Genomic DNA, 24,284 nt, shown 5'->3' with positions numbered 1-24,284 from the left:
TTTGTGAAAACCGCGATTAAATAGCCACCCGCAGCCAATGCAAACAAATTAGGGGCCGTCCGTAAATGACGTCACGCACCTGGGGGGGGGAGGGGGTCAGACATTTGTGACGATGTGTGACGAGGGGGGGGGGGTGAGAAATGTGACGTCACATCAAAATGCGAAACTTTAAATAAATATAGACAACACGTTCTACTTAATTAAATAGACTTTTTTAAATATCTTTTTTTCTCCTACAACATCAGAGTGCAGCACCACATTAAATACGCATCACAATGACAATAGTTTAAAGCGATTTGAAGCATGTTTGTTTGGGGGGGGGGGGCAGAGCTTTGTGACGTCATATTTGAGGGGGGGTCTGACTTTTTGTGACGCCGTGTGACAAGGGGGGGGGGGGGTCAAAAATCAGCGTGACGTCATTTATGGACGGCTCCTTATAATAATTTAAACCTCGTTTCCACACTAAGATTACCCTGCAACTCAAAGCAGCCAACGCATGGAAACTCACTCTGGCTGCAAACAGGCCGATGTACCGAAGCCTTGTTTATCGTGTGAGTGAGATTCATCAATATCGGTTAAGTTGACGATTACAAACCTGTCAACCCCTTATCAGTGCCTACCTCATTACAGACCAGTTCAGATCTTATTGGGTTCATCCTACAAAGTCCCATCACAAGGGAGAAACACAAACAAATAGACAAAACGATTTAAATTTCGATTTAAAGCTTTGGTGACTGCAATGATTCATCTTCTTTGGTTCTTTCGGTAAAGTCACGTAGAATGAGAATAAAATAATAAATTGATAAAATAAAATAACACAATAATATTCTCACGACGTTTCGGCCACAACACAAGCGGCCTTCATCAGGTGAAGGGAGCGAGACTGTCTGGTAGGACAGCCTGTGTTGTGGCCGAAACGTCGTGAGAATATTATTGTGTTATTTTATTTTATCAATTTATTATTTTATTCTCATTCTACGTGACTTTACCGAAAGAACCAAAGAAGATAAAACGATTTAATTTAGTTTCGGCCGTAATGAAACGGCTGTATGCGGTATGGACCTGAAAACTAAATTTCCCTGTACAAGAATACGGCTAAACCGTATGGGTTGACAGGCATGCGATTACTTCCATAGAATACAGATTTTTCCATTCGTGTGTTGTAATTAGGACTGAACGATTAATCGATTTCAAATCGAAATCGCAATGTGAAACAATGCGATTACCAAATCGCAAAGGCTGCGATTTTTGGTGATTTGAAAAGAAGCTATTGTTTTACTGTTTGGTTCTTTCGGTAAAGTCACGTAGTTAGAAATAAAATAAAACAAATCACGACGTTATTTTATTTTATACATACTACGTGATTTTACCGAACGAACTAAAGAGTATGGATTCCTGCATTCACGAAAGCTTCAAATCCTGTTACTTTCTTACTGGAATTGTTTTGTTTTTTATTATTATAACTTTATTTATTTAACTTAATTATTGTTCTATGTTTGATTGTTCTATTTCAATTAAAACATTTTAATAAATACATGTTGGAAGCGATTCGTATCGTTTAAGTTCTCATCCTCCCATTAGAATATATAGAGCAGTTCACACTTTGATGGTATCACGTGATAATGCTCCATCACGTGTTTTAAATCTATTACACAGTGAATATTGAACTGAAGCTTGACTTTTAAAAAAACATGTAATCGCAAATCAAATCGCAATATCTGTAAGAAAAATCGCAATTAGATATTTTTCCCCAAATCGTTCAGCCCCAAGTTGGAATTCTTTCCCATGACCACAGGAGCGGCAGCAGCAGCCACTAGAGGTCGCTACACTCACCCCGTCGGTTTAAAAAAAAAGAATCATATACAGAACCGAAATCTCGCAGCTGGAAAAGCCTCGACTTTGTATCCGGGTTTTAGCGACAGACGGAAGACCAATGTACAGGAGTGTCGGCGTTGAAGCCAGGTTATAGTGGTCGTTGTGTCCCTGTCGCTCTGTGGCTAAACACATTTCATAGACCAAGTGTCCGCTGTGCCCGTGAGTTGTGTCAGATGGCGGTTCCGGTGAAGTCTCGGCTCTGGTTCCCTCTTTGGCTTTCCTGTTGCTGTGCTTTGCGCAGCTGTCAAGCCCCGGTGAAGATCACAAACCACAGGCCTATCATCGGTGAGAGGGATACTACCTCCTCCATTCTCTCCCCGCTCATCTCCCCCCCCCCCCACACTCACCTACCTCTCCCGTCTCATCTCACTCTGCTCCCCTCCACACACTCTCCTACCTCTCCCCTCTCATCTCACTCTACTCCCCTCCACGCGCTCTCCTATCTCTCCACTCTCATCTCACTCTACTCACCTCCACACACTCTCCTACCTCTCCCCTCTCATCTCACTCTACTCCCCTCCAAGCACTCTCCCACCTCTCCCTCTCATCTCACTCTACTCACCTCCACACACTCTCCTACCTCTCCCCTCTCATCTCACTCTACTCTCCTCCACGCACTCTCCTACCTCTCCTCTCCCCTCTCATCTCACTCTACTCCCCTCCACGCACTCCTACCTCTCCACTCTCATCTCACTCTACTCCCCTCCACGCACTCTCCTACCTCTCCACTCACATCTGCTCCAAGCCCCCCCCCCCACTCAATCCTCACTCAGTCTCTGCTACTCTCTCAATAGTTTGGAACACTCTCTCCCCAAGTCATCCGTGCCCCTTTTCAAGTTGAGGTGCAAGACCTGTCCAGGACTGCTCTTAACCTACACAGCATCTGCAATGCACAACAACATCATTATAATTAATCCGCGATCAGTCTACCGCTGCCTCGAGCTCCTCTTCTATGCAGTCGCTTTTTAGTCGGCGTGTACCGTACTTCTCAGCTGTATGGTTGAACTTGAATGTGGATTCGGCAGACATTCCCGTGTGTGTTCCTGCAGGGGTTCTGAGCCAGGAGACCGTGGGCGACTTGCGTGAGTTGGGACAGACCTACATCGCCGCGTCTTACGTCAAGTTCGTGGAAGCCGGAGGCGCCAGAGTTGTTCCCATCAGGTGACGTTCAAAGCCCAGCTCACTACATGCGCGAGGTCCAGGTGTAAAGCGTCCAGCGTAGTGGGCGGGGTGGGGGGGGGGCGAGCAGTATCATCCCCACTGAGAAGTGGAGCGATTGACATCGGGCGTTTGGAGTCCAGCTGCCAACGCGTGGATAATTATTGCATCTCTGGGTCGTGAGAGGTGGCGGCCCTACTTGGGGAGGCCTTCCTCCAGCAGTGGATTGACCACGGCTGACGATTGGGCTTGTACCGCAAGGGGTCACGCGGTCAACAGAGGTCAATACAGAAAAAAATCCATTGTGGCACTGAACTACGCTGCATGCCTTCACCATGCTAAAGTCTGGCGCATTAATGCCCACGACTCACCCGGCCATGGGGTAGGCCCTTATCCAGCAGTGGAATGATAACTGGTTTGTGCGTGTACATTATTATTATTGATAATACATAAAGGGAGTGCAGCGTTTTGGGTAATTGCGCTTCTGAGAATCAAGAGGGTGACCATTTCTACGGGATTGCAATTGGCGATGGCGCTTTCTACAGTGGTGATGTGAAGCCGCGCGTGCACCACGGCTGCCAACGCAGACCCCGTAATTCCCTCCATCAATTAATCATATATATGGATCACCCATTACTCAGTTCACTAAATCACGCACCATCAGCTTGCCGTGAAGTCAATGCATCGTGCTGCGTTCCATCTTTTTTGTTGTTGTTGCGCAGGGTGAATTTGACCGAGAGTGAATACACGGACCTCTTTAACTCATTAAATGGGTGAGTCATAGTCACAGGTCGCTCACCAGTGATCTGTGTGGCACTCAGCACAGTGGTCGCTTATGCTCTGCCACTCTTCCACTGTACAACCGTGTCCCGCTGGGACTGTGCCGAGCCAGCCCGGCGCGGCACAGGAGGTGCCAGTTTTGTTTTCAACTGCAGAAGCCGACCCGTGTCACTGACGTCACACGCGAAGAATGAGCCGGAGGCCGCGTGTAGATTATGCGGTGGGTGTCTGCGTCTTCGCGATGCACTTGACTGACGTCACACATAATTAATGGGTCATTGGCCCCACCCCTGGCCCTGTTTGGCCCTGGACCAGATTTGAGAGGTGTTGTGGAGGCCAGTGTATCACGTTTTGGTTCTGTCTCGAAATAGCCAGTGGAAAACCAGAGGGCCCTCGCGCCGGTTCGGTTCGGATGTGCTCGTGGAAGAATGGACATTCCATTGACTTAAAAAAAAATCAAGCTGAGTTGAACTTTGACCGTGTACCCGTATTCCCCACATGATCTGTAGAGTTGTGTTTCCCGGCGGAGATGTGGACATTGAGAAGTCGGCTTACGCCAAAGCCTCCAAGCTTCTGTTTGACCTCGCGCTGCAGGTACAGTATATGGTTGTATACGGAGTCGGAGATAATGAGTAGGAAAATACTTCCACCAGGCATTTCTTCGTCTGAAGTATGTAACTACAGTACTGTATGTTCTAGTTATTTGCCAATGGATAGCGCATGTTGTATTGTATGATTAAGGTACCGTTTATGAAGAGGTTTAAGAAACAAAAATGTGAATAATTCGGAGCCACAGATCTGGAATTTGGAAAGTCATGCATGTTTAGCTAAATAAATCTTGGTCTGATTTATCATCATCATCATCAGTAACCATGCTCTATGCACTGTTGGATGAAGACCTCCCCACTCTGTCAGCCCACGATGCCATAATCTATCCCATTAATAACCTAATCTCATCGCTTTTATCAGGACGATGGTTGTCTTCTAGGGCGTGACCTTTCCTCTAGCATCCGTTCCATCACTGATCTCATCCATCAATCGTCATCCCTTTAAGCGGTGGCCTTCTCAAGCCCACTTATATAAAAAATATATAATGCCTCTGATGTGTGTTTAGCTTTTAACTTTCCTTGGTAACCAATATCAAGGCTGGCCATTTTCACCGATTGAAAGCTAGTTTAATCTCCTTACCGTCTGTGATGCCAAATTAACCTATCATTCATCGATGTCGGATATGGGTGTCGTTTAATCACCCTTCACCACGCTAGTCAGCGAATATTGGTGAAGGTGCCCAGCAAGGGTTGAGAAATCACTTGCCACTTATGTCAGCTATGGCTGCTGACTAAACATCCTCGCAGCGGCTTTTGACGAACCTTCGAACGAAGGCGGCCAGATGCGCTTCTGCAGCCGTCTGGAACGATCTTCCGATATTAGAAAGCCACTGGAGCTATGCTCTTTGAAGCCTAGATTGAAAACTAATTTCTTCAGAACTTATTTTTGTGTTTAGTTTGTTGTCCTTCCCCCGCACCCCCGATTAAAACTGTTGGCTACGTACTGTGCGAAAGAAGTTCTACATACATACCATACATACAAACTCAAGTCACACGAGCCGGTGAGCAGTGTGCTAACTGCTCCACCCCATATTCGCTATAATTGTCCTCAAGTGCATGTTTTTGACCGCTGTTGCTCTGGCAGGCGAACGAGCGCGGTGACTATTTCCCAGTGTGGGGTGTGTGCTTGGGCTTGGAGGAGCTGTCCTTCCTCACCAGCGGAGAAAACCTCCTCACACTCACACGCACCAAGGACATTGCGCTGCCCCTCAACTTCACCAGAGGTACGACGTTCAGAGTGTATAGCTATGATAGCGAGCAGAATGCACCAGTATTCCGGAACTTTGGATTCAAAGGATGTTGGATTATGTAATTTTGTTAAACTCCCAACCCTGCGGGGTTTTGAGTTTGGCCAGAATGTGGCAGTATAGCAAGTAGTTCATGACCTTTTACAATGTTGTCACCCACCACTTTGCGGGTTTTTTCTCCATGTGCTCCGGTTTTCCTCCCACATGCAATATACTCCTTTAAACGGAATTTCATCCAAGCGCCTCAATGAAGGGCCTTCTGGAAAGGACCTAAGTAACAATTTAGAGTTCTGTCAATCCACCGCTGGTGGAAGGTTGATGATTATGTACGCCACATTGCACCGCGTGATTGCAGGCATAACATTTATCGCTGGATTAACACCGGCATATGTCATCACGTCTCCCTGCAATGTACAGAATCCAGACAGAGCAAGCTTTTCCAGAACTTCCCCAAAGACATTCTAGACACCTTGGCTTCTGAGCCGATCACCAGCAACCTGCACAGCTGGAGCCTCTCGCTCAAGGTGAGTTGACTCAGCTTTGAACTACAATTGAATTCGGCTCTCGCGTAATGCCCGTGAAGCAGTCATTTCTAGTCTGTTGATGGTCGGCGATGCGGCAATCGACTCATCTCGACGAGCTGTGCACTACGACGCACCACCACGGTGCGTACCCAGAGCGTTCAGGATTTCCGCACAATCGTCCTCGCTGCGTTTCGACATGGCGGAGTGTGGCACTGATTTCGGATTGATTGGTACCCCAGTCGCGGAGTTGAGTAACAACCCTGGACAAAAATAGTGTCCCAGAAATAAAATATTTAATTGCCTCGGCCATTTTGTATTATTTGGTACCCCGGGGTACCGTCATGAGGATCAATTGCCCGTAAAGATGTGTACACGATCACAGCCTATCAATGTGCTTTCAGCAGGAAGGCACACATTTCTTTTGCGTCGTTTGGTTTTTATGATCACTCCAGTATGGGTACAAATGCGATGTTTTTTCACTGTCAGTATAAAGTGTCCATTTTAAAATACACATCCACTGCAGTCTTTGTGCATTTACAGCAGCCTCCCAATTCATGTTTATCACGTTTATTGTATTTTAATAGAACTTTTCAGCAAACGACAAGCTGAGAAAATTCTATCGCGTTTTGACCACAAACACCGACTCCAGTGGGGTACAGTTTATCTCTACGATGGAGGGTAAAGACTCGCTCACATTGTCACAATCCACCACGGCCTGCCTGGGCTTCAACGCAGCACCGCGCTTGTTTGAATGACGATCGCAGATACGTAGGTAGAGGGTATTTATTTATAATGGTGTGAGAGGCCATTGGAGAATAACATTATTTTTTTTCCAGGGGTGACCTGGGGTTGAATAATTAGAGCAAAAGTGGCAAACACAATTCGGCTTGTAAACAAAAACAATACAAAAGCACTTTATTTGAATCTTTACTGCACCTTTCAAAACGTATGTTATACATACAGTCAATTGAGACTGACTGATGTAGAGGATAATGATCTATATGGACTAGGACGATGACATTTGGCACTCACAGTCTAGATTATGGATCGAGCGATACACATCTACAAACTACCATTTGGGCCCCCAAAAAATACTGCTTGAAAGCTGATTGATTTCACTTATAGGGCAGGGTCAGCCAATATGTATGATTCGCTTTGAGGCTTTTGCTGAACATGAACAAATACAGTATAACATTCCCATTATTTCTGAACCAAGTAATTAACGTCCCATGGTGTGTGACACTTTATATTTTCAACATTATTGAGCATTTAAAACGATACAAATGATAAATTCCAGCCATTCTCAATCCAGTTTAACACGTAGGCTTTCGCGACCAATATTATTCATGATAAAGGTTTTTGGGTTAGATCGCGTTATTTATAAATGTGTCGTAACCCTCCACCACCCGACACGGCCAATCAGCAAAAAAAGTGTCACGTTGACAAAAGACAAATAATTCACTACTTCAGCCCACCGGTGTGTTGAAGAGTGAATCCACAACATTTACAGTTTGAGTACGACGTTTCGCTGGTAATTACATCCAGCATCATCGGGCAATTCGCCAGAATGGTAAAGCCCTCATTTGCTCCCGGTCTTAAATAGAGCAGCAGGGTGACGTCATCCTTTAACTCATTCAGGTGCAGGGATTTGAGGTGGAGGGGGGGGGGGTATTGTAATTATGTAATCGATTAGTAATCAGGCAATGGTTATGATTAGTAATGAGTTGTAGATTAGTAATTAGTTGTAATGTGTGTTAGTGATTATATGCTATGTTAGTAATCCGTTAATTAGTATGTGTTTCCCCTATAAGGAATTGTAATATGTATTATTTAATAATTCGCTTCCAGGCCGCACTAAGCCTGTAGCTGTCAGAGCGATTAAATTTATTTAGATTCCTCTCAATTTCAATGGATTCTCTAATTAGTCTTTGCCAGTAATAATTAGTTTTACACAACACTTCAACGTTATCAAAATCAATTGAGTGTCCTTGTTGACAAGCATGTTCTGCCACTGCCGATAGTTGTGTTTGAGATAATTTAATATTTCTTTGATGTTATTTTAGTCTTACGCTGATGTTACGTCCCGTCTGTCCAATATAGCATCTGCCACATAAACAATTAATCCGATATACACCTTCTGTTGATAATTTAGGTAATGCATCTTTAGTGCAAGATACTAGTTTTTGAATTTTGTGTACTGTACCAAATCTTACTGTAATGTTTTGCTTTTGCAAAACACGGGCTAATTTGTCAGTTACTCCTGAGATATATGGAACTTTTATTGTTTTAACAATCTGATCGCTTTCAGCAGTATTGCCTTGCGATCGTGATTTGGCATTCAGTGCTCTGTTAATTTGAGTATTATTGTAGCCATTCTGTCGTAATGCTTCTTTAACGTGTTTGATCTCTCTCACTAGACTTTCACCATCTGACACTGTTTTAGCCCGATGTATGAGCATCTTGATAAGAGAGGATTTCTGAGCTTTATGATGATGCGAATCTGCATTCAGATAGGCATCATTGTGCGTTTGCTTTCTGTAAACGCTGTATGTTATTTTAGCGTTTAGGCCATGTCCAAGCAAAATATCTAGGAATGGAAGTGTGTTATTCACCTCCATTTTCATGGTGAACTGGATGGCCGGGTTTTGTGCATTGAGATGATTTAGAAAATCATTACGTGTATCTTTACCATGTGGCCAGACAACCAAAGTGTCATCCACATATCTAAACCAAAAAGATGGTTTTAATGTACTCGAGGCAAGTGATCTTATTTCAAAGTTTTCCATGTACAAATTTGCTATAGCAGGGGGTAAAGGAGAGCCCATTGCTGCTCCTTCCTTTTGTTTAAAGAAATCCCCTCTCCATAAGAAGTAAGTGTTATTTAAACAATGGTCAGCAAGTTTCGGAATATCTTTTGGTAAACCTGTATTCTTTACTAGTGTATCAAGTAATTTAAGCGATTCGTTCACTGGAACCTTAGTGAATAGAGAAATGACATCAAAACTTACCAGAATATCATTAGGATTAAGTTTAATATCTTTAATCACATTCACAAGATGTTTTGAATTTCTTATGAATGAAGATGTCCTACCGATGTAGGGCTGTATTTGTTTAGTTATATATTTTGCTAATTGATATGTGGCAGAGCCAATTGTACTGACTATGGGTCGTAATGGGATGCCGATTTTATGAATCTTTGGTAGCCCATAGAGTCTAGGTGGTTTTGAGGCCCTTGGCTTAATTGGGTATTGCTCATTCTTAGGGATGAATGAATTTGCAATTATTGCAGTAGTCTTACGTTCTAAAGTATTAGTTGGATCTCGTTTAATTTTAATGTAGGTACTTTCCTCTAGTAAATTTCTAATTTTATTATCATAATCGGCTCGTGACATTACTACAGTAGTGCGGCCTTTATCAGCTGCCAGGATTTGATATCCTTATTTAGTATCCTTATTTAGTATGGATATCCTTATCTAGTATCTTGCACTAAAGACGCATTACCTAAATTATCAACAGAAGGTGTATATCGGATTAATTGTTTATGTGGCAGATGCTATATTGGACAGACGGGACGTAACATCAGCGTAAGACTAAAAAACATCAAAGAAATATTAAATTATCTCAAACACAACTGTCGGCAGTGGCAGAACATGCTTGTCAACAAGGACACTCAATTGATTTTGATAACGTTGAAGTGTTGTGTAAAACTAATTATTACTGGCAAAGACTAATTAGAGAATCCATTGAAATTGAGAGGAATAAAAATAACTTTAATCGCTCTGACAGCTACAGGCTTAGTGCGGCCTGGAAGCGTATTATTAAATAATACATATTACAATTCCTTATAGGGGAAACACATGATAATTAACTGATTACTAACATAGCATATAATCACTAACACACATTACAACTAATTACTAATCTACAACTCATTACTAATCATAACCATTGACTGATTACTAATCGATTACATAATTACAATACTCCCCCCCCCCTCCACCTCAAATCCCTGCACCTGAAATGAGTTAAATGATGACGTCACCCTGCTGCTCTATTTAAGACCGGGAGCAAGCGAGGGATTTACCATTCTGGCGAATTGCCCGATGATGCTGGATGTAATTACCAGCGAAACGTCGTACTCAAACTGTAAATGTTGTGGATTCACTCTTCAACACACCGGTGGGCTAAAGTAGTGAATTATTTGTCTTTTGTCAACGTGACAATTTTTGCTGATTGGCCATGTCGGGTGGTGGAGGGTTACGACACATTTATAAATAACACGATCTAACCCAAAAACCTTTATTATGAATTCTCAATCCACCAGTGGATGAAGGCCTGCCCACACCATGTTGGTCAGTGGGGCGTTGGTGAAGCAGGAGATAGTTCAGGAACTGTTTCTGTAATCACCACTGATACTAGCCCATAGCCGGGAATTAAACTTGCATCACCAGGTTCATAACGCGGTGCGATAACCACTACTCCATCCCCTATTAACCCTTTCCCACATACATGTACGTCATCGGAAAGGAACCGGAAGAAAAACTCAACTGAAATAACTTTATCGGTACCGAGACTCCCACAGGACCATTGCAGGAGGGAGTGTGGCACAGTTTGGTGCTAGCTATCATTGAGTACGGTCGTGTCGCTACAGTTCTCTGCGGTGAATACGTCTTTAAAATCAACGGCGCTATGCCTCTCTAAATAAAATGAATGCTGAACTGCTTGCGCATTCCGATATTCAGTGGGGAACAGGACCCACCCTGCAATTTGCAGACGTCTCGGAATGGGAATGGGTGAAGTAGTCTGCTCAGCGCTCTCACCACCACGCCACCCGTCCACTTCATAATAGGCCTTGCAATCATTTCTTGTTTCTCTCCCACAAGCCTACCACTACCCTGTCTACGCTCTGCAATGGCACCCGGAGATGAACCCGTACGAGTGGGCTAACCGGCGAGCTCTGGTTCACAGTGACGGGGCCATCAGAGCTGCCTTCCACATGGCCGCCTTCCTCGTCAGCGAGGGTGAACCACCACACGGGGACAGAGGGGAAAGGCGTTTCACTTGGAGCAGATGTTTCACTCGCTGGTGCCGGGTGAATTGCCAAAACGCAATTTCTTTATATGGCCAATAACGGTGAATTATGCGAGCAATAAATATAAGTAGGTTATCACAAAATTCAGTTTCATTTGGCCCAATTTAATAAATCGTTGTCACTAATGTTTTGCCACGTAAGGTGGGACCAAATTCCACTATGGCCCTTGGACAAAAAGGGGCGAAGCTAATGTCACATTGCATACACATTGGCTGTAGACAAACTAACCCATAAAGGTGATCATAACTGACTGATGTAAATTATAACGATGTTCTGTGAGGGACGAGAAAACTGAAATTTGGCACAGTATAGCTGAGTCTACACTGATAAAAAAAAACACATCTTAAACCAACCATTCTTCGCATTTTGGCTTAAAAAATGGAAGCCCCACAAAATATTTGGCCAACCTTTTTTTTTTACACTTTCGTTTTTGAACCTCGGTCGACGAAACGTTGATAACCGTTACTTTTGAAGGTTAAATCCGTCCATGTACAATAAGGTTGAATTAATGTGGAGCACACCCGGGACAAGTTGTGTTCTACGAATCTATTCTGTCGCTTATTCTGTTTCAGCTTCGAAGAGCGCCCACCGATTCTCCAGCCAGGAGGAGGAGGAGAGGCATTTAATCTACGGCTACTCGCCCGTTTACACGGCGCAACTAGATTTGTTCCAGCAAGCGTATTTCTTTGATTGAGAAAATTCGCCGGACGCACTTAGGAAAATTGCACGCTTGAACCCACCGAACAGTGATGCTTGGCATCTGCCGTGCACGTTCTTGCAACAAGTATTCAAGGAGCTTGTTTAAATAATGCACACGTATCAAAATAAATGCATGTATTTTTAAACAACGTATGTTTGTGAACGCAATTGCATGCTGCACTTTTCAAAATCGCAACAAGAAAAAACACAGTGATGTACACTTTAGTTAACGAACTTCTTCAGGAAAACATCGTGTGTAAAATCCACGGGGAACAGAGGAAAATGCCATAAAATGACAAGCCGTGTTCACGTGAAGTTTCTCTCCATACTTCTGCAAAAGTGATTCTGTCAACTGTGTGAAGCACTTTTTGTGGCATAATTTGCCGCAGTGTGGATGGAAGCCCCATCTGCAAAATTCCCAGTAGCCAATCGGCAGCTAGGGGGCAGTGCCTCGGAGAATCTGAGCCGTGCGTGATAAGGGGACATCCATTTAGTACGTACGCATGGAGGGGGGAGGGTGGGGTTAACCCAAATGCGTACGCTTGCGTATGGGGGGGTCTACTGACAATGCACGTACGCATAGGAAACGGGAGGGGGGGGGGGTGAAGCCTCGATAATAATTTGTCTAGGGGCCGTCCATAAATGACGTCACGCAATTTTGGACGATTTTTGATCCCCCCCCTCCCATCGTTACACGGCGTCACAAAAAGTCAGACCCCCCCCCCCTCAAATATTACGTCACAAAGCTCTGCCCCCCCAAAACCATGTTTCCATTTTGAAAATAAAACATGCTTCAAATCGCTTTAAACTATTGTCGTTGTAGTGCGTATTTAATGTGCCGCTGCACTCTGATGTTGTAGGAGAAAACATTTATTAAAAAGTCTATTTAATTAAGTAGAACGTGTTGTCTATATTTAAAGTTGCATATTTTGATGTGACGTCACATTTCTCAACCCCCCCCCCCTTCGTTACACATCGTCACAAATGTCTGACCTCCCCCCCCCCCCAAGGTGCGTGACGTCATTTATGGACGGCCCCCTACATTGGCCTTCAAATTAGCTAGATAGTCCCGGGGTGGACTATTTGTTTGCTTAAACACGTTAATATTAATAATCCTTGATCGTTTCTGCGTGGATTAAATATCGGCCGTTCTATAGGATTCGGGGGGGAGGGGGGTGGTGCGTCAAGCGTATATACGCAGGTGGGGGGGGGGTGTAAAAAGTCCGCGTGCGTACAGGGGAGGGGGGGGGGTCAAGTTTCGACAGATTTTTGCGTACCTACTCAATGGATGGCTCCTAATGTCAGCACGATAGCTCCACCAGTGGACTGAGCCAACCAATCATGCTTCGGTCCATCTCGCACACGAACACACTGGCATGCTCATGTGTGTGTGTGTTCGTGTGCGAGATGGAGGTGCGGAATGTCGCGCTAAGCCAAAGACAGCTGAGCACGACTTTAAACAATGCCGGGGTGGTGGTGGCTATGCACGTGGCCTGTACGGGTAATCTAAACAATGGAGTTCAGTGAGGGTTATTATCGGGGCATGTTTGTTTTCATGTTCGCCACAAGCACGTGTGGTTAATGCAGACTTGATTCCTTGCAAAAGGGTTCTATTTTGGTGTTTGAACATCTTAAGACCTGTTTTATTGCCGGGAAGGATAAAATATATTCTTATTTTTTTCATACTTTCATTCAGCGAGGATTGACGAATTGCACGAAAACGTGAAATCTCCTTGCCGTGGCCGCCCAGGTGCCGTTCTCGCCGGGAGAAGGCAACACATCAAGTGGACTATTTCGCATCTTTTTCCAATCCATACGGGGATAGAGTGTTGCCCCCTCGCACGTGCGGGTTTTCTCCAGGCGCTCCGGTTTCCTCTTGTATAAACACTCTTCATGAATTGGCAAAAAGCGTCTTAAAATAAAAAAAACTCAATGCAGGACCCCACCCTGATAAAGAGTCCTACGACTTAGTGTGGCCTTTCTGGATTAAATAAAAAAAAACATTACTGTTGCAAAATAATAGGTTTTACCCTTTCAGGCAATAAAACATAGGTATAACTGCTCGAGCCGAGCCATAATTAAGTGTTCTGATACTTGCGTTGGTCTAACACTGGTGAGGCAAAGCCACAAAGAAGGCCGTCTCTGGTGTAGGCCAATCAGTTTCAAGGACATGCGTACATTATTAGAGGATGTTTGCATGTTTTGCCACAAGTACGTGTGGTTGATGCACACTTGATGCCTTGCAAAAGGTTTCTATTTTGGTATTTGAACATCTTATCACCCGTTTTATATGCCAGAAAAGGTAAAACCTATTCTTATTTTTCATAATTTTTGATACTGGCAAAAAGGTCCCATATAGGCCTCGGCAAGGTAAGGTCAAAGGTCAAAAACAACGAGCCTACCTTTACCCTTACCACAATACAATCACTCTACCCTTACCTTTTACACTTTAGCAGGTAAGGTTAAAGGTAAAAAACAACGAGCTTACCTTTACCCTACCTTTTACCTTACCAGAATACAATCACTCGACCCTACCTTTTACCCTTCAGCAGGTAAGGTCAAAGGTCAAAAGCAACGAGCCTACCTTTACCCTACCTTTACCTTACCACAATACAATCACTCTACCCTACCTTTTACACTTTAGCAGGTAAGGTTAAAGGTAAAAGCAACGAGCCTACCTTTACCCTACCTTTTACCTTACCACAATACAATCACTCTACCCTACCTTTTACCCTTCAGCAGGTAAGGTTAAAGGTAAAAACAACGAGCCTACCTTTACCCTACCTTTTACCCTTACCCCATACAAATTACCCGATTACAGGGTAATTACTGGGGTATTACACATGAAAAAGGTTTATAACAGGTAAATGCTCGGTAGAGGGCTTTATTAATCTATAGAATACTCTCGATGATTCCAATTTTAAATGAAGGCCACGGACTGCGCCACGGAGCTTTTAGCGAGCGGTAAACAAGGTATTCATCGGGTAATACTTCGCGCTACCTTTACCCTACCGGGTAATTCTTCCGAGCTACCTTTACCCTACCCTTTACCTTTACCCTTTTACCCGGTAAAAAGGGTAAATGACCTTACCTTGCCGAGGCCTAGTCCCATACATATATCTACTGATGTTGCAGTTACTGATGATCCATCCACTCCCATTCTGCCCAGCAGCAATGACCACGCCATGGCGCGCGATCCACCAAGCCCATCCTCTTAAAGTGCACACCGCAACAGGCACCCAATTTCAGGGGCTGCGACGACGGCTGAAGGGTAACGCGTTTGCTGCTCGTTGCAGAGTTTCACCTGTTGGAGTTCAGCAGGTCGCCCTCGTTGATGCTGTTTTACCGATACGAACTGTGCCCCGTCCGACTCGCATTGGACGTTAAAGATGCCGTGACGCCTTCATTCGGAAGAGTGGGTCATAGCGAGTCGACTTCCCCGGTTCAAATTTTCCACATTCGAAAATTGACCTGTTCATCAGTGCCGGATTATCGTAGTAGCAAAAGTAGCTACACATGTAGTAGTAGTAGCTACTACATATGTAGTAGTAGTAGCTACTACATATGTAGTAGCTACTACTACTACATATGTAGTAGCTACTACATATGTAGTAGTAGTAGCTACTACATATGTAGTAGCTACGGGCTCTGCACTTTCAAGGGCCCCGCGCTAAATGCTTTCAATCTATAAATTCCGGTTCAGTGATTCGGCACTTGCTCTATTACTATAGTACTATACCGCCTTCAACTTTTATAAACGACTGGGTGTTTAAGGTTAGCGATTTCTCGTTTTATCTGGCTGTATAGCAAATGAAAAAATACAATTACTTTACTATGCAAGTTAAAAATGTGTTTTAATATTTACGTGTTATTCGGTGGGTTATAGCGCGTCGTCTTCGCGGTGCCAAACTTTCTACATTCTAAAGTTGACCTGCTTATTATGCAATTGGAACACCCACATGCCGTCGCGGGGACAGACTCTGTCATTAACTCCCGTGAGTATCGAGTGCCTCCATTCTGACACTCACAAGTGACTGGCTCTCGACTAAAATAACAGTCACGTAATCAAGAGCAGCAAATGAATACTCCTCTTTGTTTGCATGCGTCAAAACGATCTGACGTTCCAATATTGTTTGTGTGTATATATTATATTATTTGGGTCTTTCGGTAAAGCCACGTAGATAGAAACATAAATAAAATTATCACGATGTTTCAATCGCAATACAAGCAATCGTCATCAGGTGACAAAACATAGCGAGAGAGCTGCCGCGGCAGTCGATGTTTTTCTTGTTCGTATTTTTTTGTTTGTTGTGGTTGCACCCGATTCAAGAGCCGAATGGCTCTCTTGCCGAGGCAAGAGAACGAATTTTCTCCTGCCTCGGCAGCTCTCTCGCTATATTTGTTGCGATCGAAACGTCGTGACAATTGTACTACTTTTCTACCTACGTGGCTTTACCGAAAGACCAAAAAGAATACGAATTCCCGCAGTCACGAAAGCTTTAAGTCAAGTGTGTGTGTGTATTAATTATCCACACCCCTTGTCGGCTTCACTTGAGTGCCGGCATTCTGAAAGCCAGCGTCGTCAGACGCAAGACGGGACCTGCTCAGCGTGATTCGGCGGAGTGTTTGGGGGCGAATGGCAGCTTTCAAGGCGTCGCGTTTTGTGCGCCTGTTTGCGCTCTCTCTCTCTTGCTCTCTTGCTCTAGCACAAAAAGTTATCGCGGCCTGCACGCAGCAGAAGAATCACAGGCCCATCATCGGTAAGAGGATTTGCGCGATCCCCGCTGCGCGTTTACCCGAGTCGCCTCGTTGTTGTCGGTGATCATTTTCAAGTGTCGGAGCGGATGAAGGTTGTTTTTGAAAACATTTTTTTTATTGTAACATGGTTCCTGCGTAGGGGCTTTGTGCCAGGAGACTGTGACCGGGCTGAGTGCGCTGAGCCCGAGCTACATCGCTGCATCGTGCGTCAAGTTCTTGGAGTCCGGAGGTTCCAGGGTAGTTCCCATCAGGTGAACTCACCGAGCTTACATCCCTGGACGCCAATATATACATGGCACAATTCCAACGCGTCCCCGGTGGACTGCCAGCACGTTCATCAAAGAATCTAGCCAAACAACATGGTGATATTGCAAACCATCTGCTGCCGGTAAAACCATATGTTTTACCGGCAGCAGATGGCTTATAACAGTCCCTTAATTCCCAATAGTAATTAATCAGTTGACTCTATTATGGACCATCGGTTGTCTGGAAGTACTGTAACGCATTGTTCTCCGTTCCATAATTTCCCAGGGTGGGTTTGAGCAAGAGTGAATACACGGACGTCTTTTACTCAATAAATGGGTGAGTGACTATTACCAGTTCACGAAGAGGAAGGAGTTGGTTTGACCTGCATGGGATGTAACATTTGTGGTGAAGGCCTTAATTAACGCATAAATATATACAGCAATTTAACCTGCGGAGTTTAACTAAACGTTGACCGTGTTCTCTACATTGTACGTAGACTTTTTTTCCCCGGCGGTGATGTGGACTTGGTGACTTCTGCTTATGCCAAAGCTGCCAAAATACTGTTCGACCTCGTCATGCAGGTATGAGCGCATATGATTTTGGAGTGACGGAGTCGGATTTTTAAGTGGGAAATAAATGTTCCAGTTTTGAAATGTCAATAGACATTTAATAAATATTTGACTATGTTTGGTGACTTCTGAAATTTTTGGAAATGGTCCACAGGGAGATGTAGCAACACTGGTGTTTGGGAAGCCATACATAATTTTCAAGCGAAGACTGGTTTGATGAAATGCGTTTCGCTTGCTTTTATTTCAGTTTCAATTAAATTCGGAGGTGGCCGGGTGGCTAAGAGCTCACAGCTCACAAATCCAGGCCGCCGCTGATGGTTAAACTGAGTTCTCAAGTGTAGTGGGTTGATTTATGATTGCGCACAAAAAGGCATCGCATTAAATATGGGTTTGTACAACTTAATTTAGTGAAATAATTGTGCAACGGACCTCATTCTCATATGCAGAGTGAGTGGGAAGTACTGTGTGGATACAAAGAAACTCCAGAAAAAACCACGCATATTCAATAACACTGTTGATGATCACATGACAAATAGTATTACTCTTGTATGGCAGAATGGGTGAGACATTTTTGCCCTGGGTGGGGCCAGGCCAACCTGGAGCCATCTCGGAGGTTGCTCTGTAATAGCCACTTCCACGGGCACTTTTCGAACGACGAACGGTTTGCGCTGCTCTGCGAGAGATCCCAAGTGCTCCTGCTGTTGCTTCTGCTGCTGATACTTTTTGCTGCTGCTGCTCCTGCTGTTGCCCCTGCTACCCCTGCTGCTGATTCTGCTGCTGCGCTCACAGGCGAACGAGTGCGGCAACTACTTCCCGGTGTGGGGCGAGTGCCTGGGGATGCACGAGCTGGCCTACCTCGTTGCCGGGGAGAACCTTCTCACGCTCACGTGCACACAGGACGTGGCGCTGCCCCTCAACTTTACCAAGGGTACGGCAAAGCCTCAATACTGGGAATTTAACCAAAACAATCATTCGGTTTGAGGCATCCTTTATCCGCGCATGTGGTTTAGCGAAACCCCGCGCCAGTTGCGTGTTATACTTCTGCGTTACCTGCCGGTGTTACTTGAGTCGTGCATGACCCTCAATGTTATTTTCCTCGAATGCGTTTGCCACTACAGGTGTCTGCATTGTTTGGGATTGATTCGCTGCTACGACTTCCTTCGTTTCACCCAGATCCTCCGTGGGGGGAGGGGGGGGGGTCGTCCCTGTAAATCAGCTTAGGGCTGGATGTTTCTTACCCACGTAAACAAATGCAGTCAATCAATCGATATAGGCCCAGGCTAAACCATTTATAGATACCCTTCCATTACAATTGTAGTTAATGATGAGAATAAATGTTTTTGATACAGTACTCTATAGTCCAGGTGTTACTGGACACATATACGAGCGTTGCGGCAGCACGGGACGGGTTGAGGAGGGTTTACGAGGAGGAGGTGGTCTATAAATGTATGCATGTTGACCTTTCGCAGTGTACGTAGCCAACAGGTGCCAATCGGGGGTGCGGACGAAGCACAACAAACTGTACAGAAAAAGCAGTTCTAAATAAATTCGTTTTCAATCGCTGTCCAGTGGCTTCCGAATATCGGAAGAGCATTCCAGACGGCCGCAGAAGCGCATCTGAAAGCGCGATGCGATGCGGTGACCCTCCTGAAAGAGTCTCGAGACTCGGTGAGGTTCCCTGAATAAACTAAATTGTATAGCAATTATATAGGATCTATTGCATCAGATGATTACAATGGCATCGCTTATAACTCTTTCAATGCGGTGTGCGTGTCGTCCACGTCTCGCTGCATTCTACAGAATCCAAACAAAGCAAGCTTTTTCGGAATTTCCCCAAAGGCGTTCTGGACACCTTGGCTTCTGAGTCCACGACGGGCAACATGCACAACTGGAGCCTCTCACTCAAGGTGAGGTTACACAGCTTGTCATCTCTTATAGCCTGTATGGACATGTAAGTGGTTTGTTTAAATAATGTATTACGAGTAGTCTAACGCTTGTTTACTCAGGAAGGCCTTGGTGAGTCTCAAGACTCTTTTTCAGGAGGGTCCTGCCACGTTTTGTGCAGTAAGGTGGGCGCTGTCGCTGTGGCTGTGTGTAATCCCAATTGAGTAATTTTCTGGTAAGTATTGAGCATTGGGTTGTTGGACAACACCAGTTTAAGTTTTAAAAAAAAAAATATACAATGGGAGGGAAACCGGAGAACCCGGAGAAAACCCATGCAGAACAGATGGAGAACGTGCAAACTCCATCATAAAGGTGCACGGGTCAGGAATTGAACCAAGTCTATTCTCGCTGTGAGACATGTATTACCACTGTGCCCCATTGCTGCCCAATGTCCTTTGCGCTTCCCTTGATTGTTGCTATGACCTCCTATTATACGAACAATATTAATGCAATCATAGCAGTGTACATGTCAGGGGTGGCTAAACTCGCGGCACTATAAGTCACGTGCCAAAATATTCACGTGGCCAAGAACCACGAGACACCACGCATTACACGGGTGCATTCTCCAACAGTGGAGTTGTGAATTTTAGAAATCTGCGGTAGCGCACCAGGAGTCCTCACGTCTGGTTCCGCTGCAAGGGGTGTGTGTGCTTCTGCAGATCTTTCCTATCCAAGCAAAAATATTGAACTGAAAAGCTACACATTAGCTGCATCTATCAAGCCACACTTGAACCGACTGGGAGCTGCATGTGGTCCCTGATCCGTGGTCTGGGTCTGGTCACCTCTGGTGAATGCAAATGCCTACTAGGCCTGTGTTGAAAAATAAAATCACGAAATCAATTGCTCATGAGGCCATTCATGCCGATTATACTTCACAAGAGCTGCCTACAATTAATTTATTTCTTGTTACAATGTGAAAGAACTTTTCTGCAAATGAGAAGCTGAGAAATTTCTATCGCGTTTTGACGACAAACACCGACTCCAGTGGGGTGGAGTTTATCTCCACGATGGAAGGTAAGAGTCACGAATGTTGTTTTTGCAACCCAACACGGCATGTACTTCGGTGCAGAACTTCATTTGTTTGGACCATGATAAACACATGTATAGACGATGTTTACCGTGCCTATATATATGTAGCCAGGTGAGAACCGAATGAAATCCCTTCAAATGACATCTGCACCACACACTGGAGAGCGCCAATTTCCCAACCGCTCGTCAATAAGAAGAATTTTTATCGCATGACAGTCAAGCTGATGTATTTTTTTTTTATCTCGGAGCTGTAAATAAGCTAAATGAAGCACATAACCTAATTTTCAGGATGTTTTTTTTTTTTCATGGGCCGAGACTATCAACTTACGATAATTGAGAACGCCAGTTTAATTATAGTTTAATTAGGAACGTAAGGTGTCAGTGGTGGTGTGCCAGCTCAGCGCTCTGACCTCCGGGCCACCCGTCCACCTCATAATAAGCCTTGCAGCGATTACTTCATCTTGTCTCTCCCACAAGCCTACCACTACCCTGTCTATGCTCTGCAATGGCACCCGGAGATGAACCCGTACGAGTGGGCCAACCGGCGAGCTCTGGTTCACAGTGACGGGGCCATCAGAGCTGCCTTCCACATGGCCGCTTTCCTCGTCAGCGAAGGTGAACCACCACACGGGGACAGAGGGGAAAGGCGTTTCACTTGGAGCAGATGTTTCACTCGCTGGTGCCCGGGTGAATTGCAAAAATGCAATTTCTTTATACGTCTAATAACCGTGAATTACGCGAGCAATAAATACATTTAGGTTATCGTGAAATTCGGTTTCATTGGCCAACTAAATACATTCGTGTCACCGATGTTTTGCCCCCTTAGGTAGGACCAAATTCTACTCTGGACCTTGGACAATGCTTGGCAGAGCTTGTGTCACATTGCATTGGCATTGCATATAGATGTACCAATTTACTAAGATGATCATAACTGACTGATGTAATTGTGTATGATGTTCTAGAAAGCGTTGTTAACTAATAAACATCCAAAAACATGATGATAATTATTTATTTAGGCTCCCAAAATGATGACCGACTTCAAATGCTTAAGAACAGTCTTTAATATAAGTGTGAAATCCAGTTTTAAATCACTATTCTTGTTTGAAGTGTGGCACTAAAGCCAATATAAAGTGGGCAAAGCCCACTGCAGATCACCATGTATTTGTCTACACTACACACACACACGGTTATTCGCATGGCCCTTTTGTACTTTTGAATTACATTATCTTTAACGCCCATGTTATAGTTGCCTAAACGACGCGTTGTAATAAAACCTGAACACTCGCATGCAGTGGTAAGCATAGTTACGCTTAAAACTAAAATTGCAAACTATTTACTGAATTCACAAAAAAAACAATTGGCTGAGGTCCTTCAGGCACGTCCATTGGAATCCTTGTGAAACGTAGCGCCAGCATTGGCTGCGGTCACAAATGACCCCTCCACCAGCCCCGACAAGCCCCTGCCATTGCCTTCCCTCCCCCGGGGCTCAGAAGGCGACCTGTCATCGGGACCCCATGGAAATGGCCCACGGGGGAGTTGTACACCACCAAACTGATTCTGGCGCTTGTTGTGTTTCAGCTGCGAAGAGCGCCCACCGATTCTCCAGCCAGGAGGAGGAGGAGAGGCATTTAATCTACGGCCACTCGCCCGTTTACACGGCGCAACTCGATTTGTTCCAGCAAGCGTATTTCTTTGATCGAGAAATCACCGGACGCAGTCGTGAGGATTGCGCGCCTGAGCCCACAGAATTGTGAAGCTCGTGCTTGCGTGCACATTTTCCCAATAAGTATCCAAGGAGCTCGTTTTAAATTATGTACACGTATCGAAATAAATACGTGCAATCCTCCACACCATATGTTTGCCGACGGATTACGTGCTGCACGTTTCTGTTTATGGCAGGAACACATCCCAAAATACAGACCGCTCTAATATTTTTCAATAGACAAAAGATTGCATGTACAATACCTGAGCCTTATCCAGAGCTTTTGAGCATTTAGTGCATATCTCAGTGTGTGGTTAAACCTTTTTGTTTTCCGGCCTGCACTGTTTCTGTTATAATGGGTTTTCTCATTGTTCCCATGTTTGATTTAGGTCTAGAATCTTTTAGCTAACCTTGGCTGTGTCCGTGATGCCTGGCTCATGTTTGAAATTGATTTAATAAGATAACTTTTCACATTTCCCCAATGTTACCCCAACTGTGCTATTAGCATTGTTTTATATGAAAATATATCCAACCGGATCTCTTGCACGGTAGTGCAACCCTTCGTGTTAGAGAATGGTCCAAAAAAGTGGATATCACAGAGCTATTTCTGAGATCCCTTCAAAGTGACCTGGCCCACCCAGAGCAGCCATTTCTGCCCTGGGTAGGCCAGATACACTATTTTGAGTCTCTGTCGGAATGAGACTAACTCAAATGTTACATTCTGTGCACTATTTAATGTTTACAGCAAACCCTTGCCTCTCGCGGGTTTTGCTTTTGCGGTTTACTCCAAATTTATTGAGGTACAGTTCACCAATCGCACCCTGTGGTTCGACCATTCGCAGTTGACCGCGAGATTCCTGCACGCATCATAACTGGACTGCTCGCAATGATGCTGCTGCAGAAGAACAAAAACGCCATCTTCTCTCCATCTTGTCTCCCAAGCGGCCCAATTGCGGGTTCCAGGTCAAGCGGTGTTCCCAGCCTCGAGTGAGAAGGCAGTGAGGTTTAGCCGCACAAATGTTCTACCTGTATAGTACTGTACACGGATACGCAGACAGCATTCTACACTCCATTGTTTTCATTCTGGCCATTCACACAAGTTATATTTAACACGTAAATATTTTACAAAATACCGTTTAATATTTGGGTTGATGTACGGTAAAACCAAACAAAAGGGGTGTCGTTTACCATCCGTGTGTAATGACAGGGTGCCATCCGTTGACCAGGAGGGGTAGTCACGAGTATGGGTGCGTTATATAACACATTCCTGCGGAGGGAGCTGGTGGGAACGTTGGGTTGCTCGGTCAATGGCCAGGGTCAACGGCGGCGTGGTGTATTCCGCAAATATGCTCGACTGTGAAGGCGGGCATAAGCCGGCGTGAGTAGGTTAAACGTTGATTGTTATAAGGGCACCACGGGGTGACCAGCCCCTCCCCACCCAGCCCCACCCCTCCCAGCCCCACCCTCCCCACCCAGCCCCTTCCCACCCAGCCCCTTCCCACCCTCCCCTCTCCACCCAGCCCAACCCCTCCCATTTTTGGATGCACGACGGACGGACACAACAATCCCCTGTGGACTGGTGGTGTCACCAGGAGGTTCCTACCAGTAATAACCAACTGGCAGAGGGGCGTAACTGGGTTAAAGTGAAAAGGCAGGGTCTGCCTTTGAGTTTGCGGATCATGGATTTGCCCATTGCGGCTATTTTCAAGAACGTAATCCCCCGCGATGGGCAAGGGTTTGCTGTATTGTATTTTAAATGATGTGGCATAGCATTTTGCAATAAATAATGTACTTTGAATTGTGTGCAATCATGTTAATGTATGTAATGTATTTTAAATGCTGTACATTTAAATGCATTATGCAACACATTGATCGGCGCATATACGCAAGTTAGAGATATCGGATTCATCCCCTGAAAATATTTTACTCATTGTGAAAATTGGAGAGCAACTTACTCAGACACAGAACCGTAAAACCGGAGTGCCTCATACTGCAGGTAAAAAAAGACCTTGATTTACCACCTGCTGGAGGCACCATTCTGCTCCTGTGAATG

The 24,284-nt window shown here is 44.8% G+C and overlaps 2 protein-coding genes across 2 annotated transcripts; both read left to right on the top strand.

Moving 5' to 3' along the window:
* Nucleotides 1-1,831: 1,831 nt before the first annotated feature.
* Nucleotides 1,832-12,134, top strand: LOC116940654 (gamma-glutamyl hydrolase-like). The gene is made up of 9 exons (XM_032950773.2): nt 1,832-2,160; nt 2,925-3,036; nt 3,756-3,806; nt 4,323-4,407; nt 5,506-5,644; nt 6,086-6,192; nt 6,777-6,870; nt 11,076-11,213; nt 11,857-12,134. Exons 1-9 carry the CDS (start codon nt 2,049-2,051, stop codon nt 11,976-11,978), a joined length of 960 nt encoding a protein of 319 aa, XP_032806664.1. The 5' UTR covers nt 1,832-2,048; the 3' UTR covers nt 11,979-12,134.
* Nucleotides 12,135-15,586: 3,452 nt separating this feature from the next.
* Nucleotides 15,587-24,039, top strand: LOC116940755 (gamma-glutamyl hydrolase-like). Its single transcript, XM_032950940.2, has 9 exons — nt 15,587-16,743; nt 16,881-16,992; nt 17,273-17,323; nt 17,484-17,568; nt 18,346-18,484; nt 19,357-19,463; nt 20,421-20,514; nt 21,007-21,144; nt 22,108-24,039. Exons 1-9 carry the CDS (start codon nt 16,620-16,622, stop codon nt 22,281-22,283), a joined length of 1,026 nt encoding a protein of 341 aa, XP_032806831.1. The 5' UTR covers nt 15,587-16,619; the 3' UTR covers nt 22,284-24,039.
* Nucleotides 24,040-24,284: the final 245 nt, after the last annotated feature.

Source organism: Petromyzon marinus, chromosome 9 (assembly GCF_048934315.1).
Source record: "Petromyzon marinus isolate PM22_M1 ecotype Great Lakes invasive population chromosome 9, UKy_Petmar_22M1.pri1.0, whole genome shotgun sequence".
NCBI classification, from domain to species: Eukaryota; Metazoa; Chordata; class Hyperoartia; order Petromyzontiformes; family Petromyzontidae; genus Petromyzon; species Petromyzon marinus.
The sequence above is the reverse complement of the archived record's forward strand: the minus strand, read 5'-3'. Positions and strand labels throughout refer to the sequence as shown.

Bases quoted from the DNA above. Each gene is read 5' to 3' on its own strand.
- LOC116940654 (XM_032950773.2), top strand. From the start codon at position 2,049: ATGGCGGTTCCGGTGAAGTCTCGGCTCTGGTTCCCTCTTTGGCTTTCC. The intron at 5,645-6,085 runs GTACGACGTTCA...TGCAATGTACAG, and splicing joins GCCCCTCAACTTCACCAGAG to AATCCAGACAGAGCAAGCTT. The intron at 6,193-6,776 runs GTGAGTTGACTC...GTATTTTAATAG, and splicing joins GCTGGAGCCTCTCGCTCAAG to AACTTTTCAGCAAACGACAA.
- LOC116940755 (XM_032950940.2), top strand. From the start codon at position 16,620: ATGGCAGCTTTCAAGGCGTCGCGTTTTGTGCGCCTGTTTGCGCTCTCT. The intron at 16,993-17,272 runs GTGAACTCACCG...ATAATTTCCCAG, and splicing joins TCCAGGGTAGTTCCCATCAG to GGTGGGTTTGAGCAAGAGTG. The intron at 21,145-22,107 runs GTGAACCACCAC...GTTGTGTTTCAG, and splicing joins CGCTTTCCTCGTCAGCGAAG to CTGCGAAGAGCGCCCACCGA.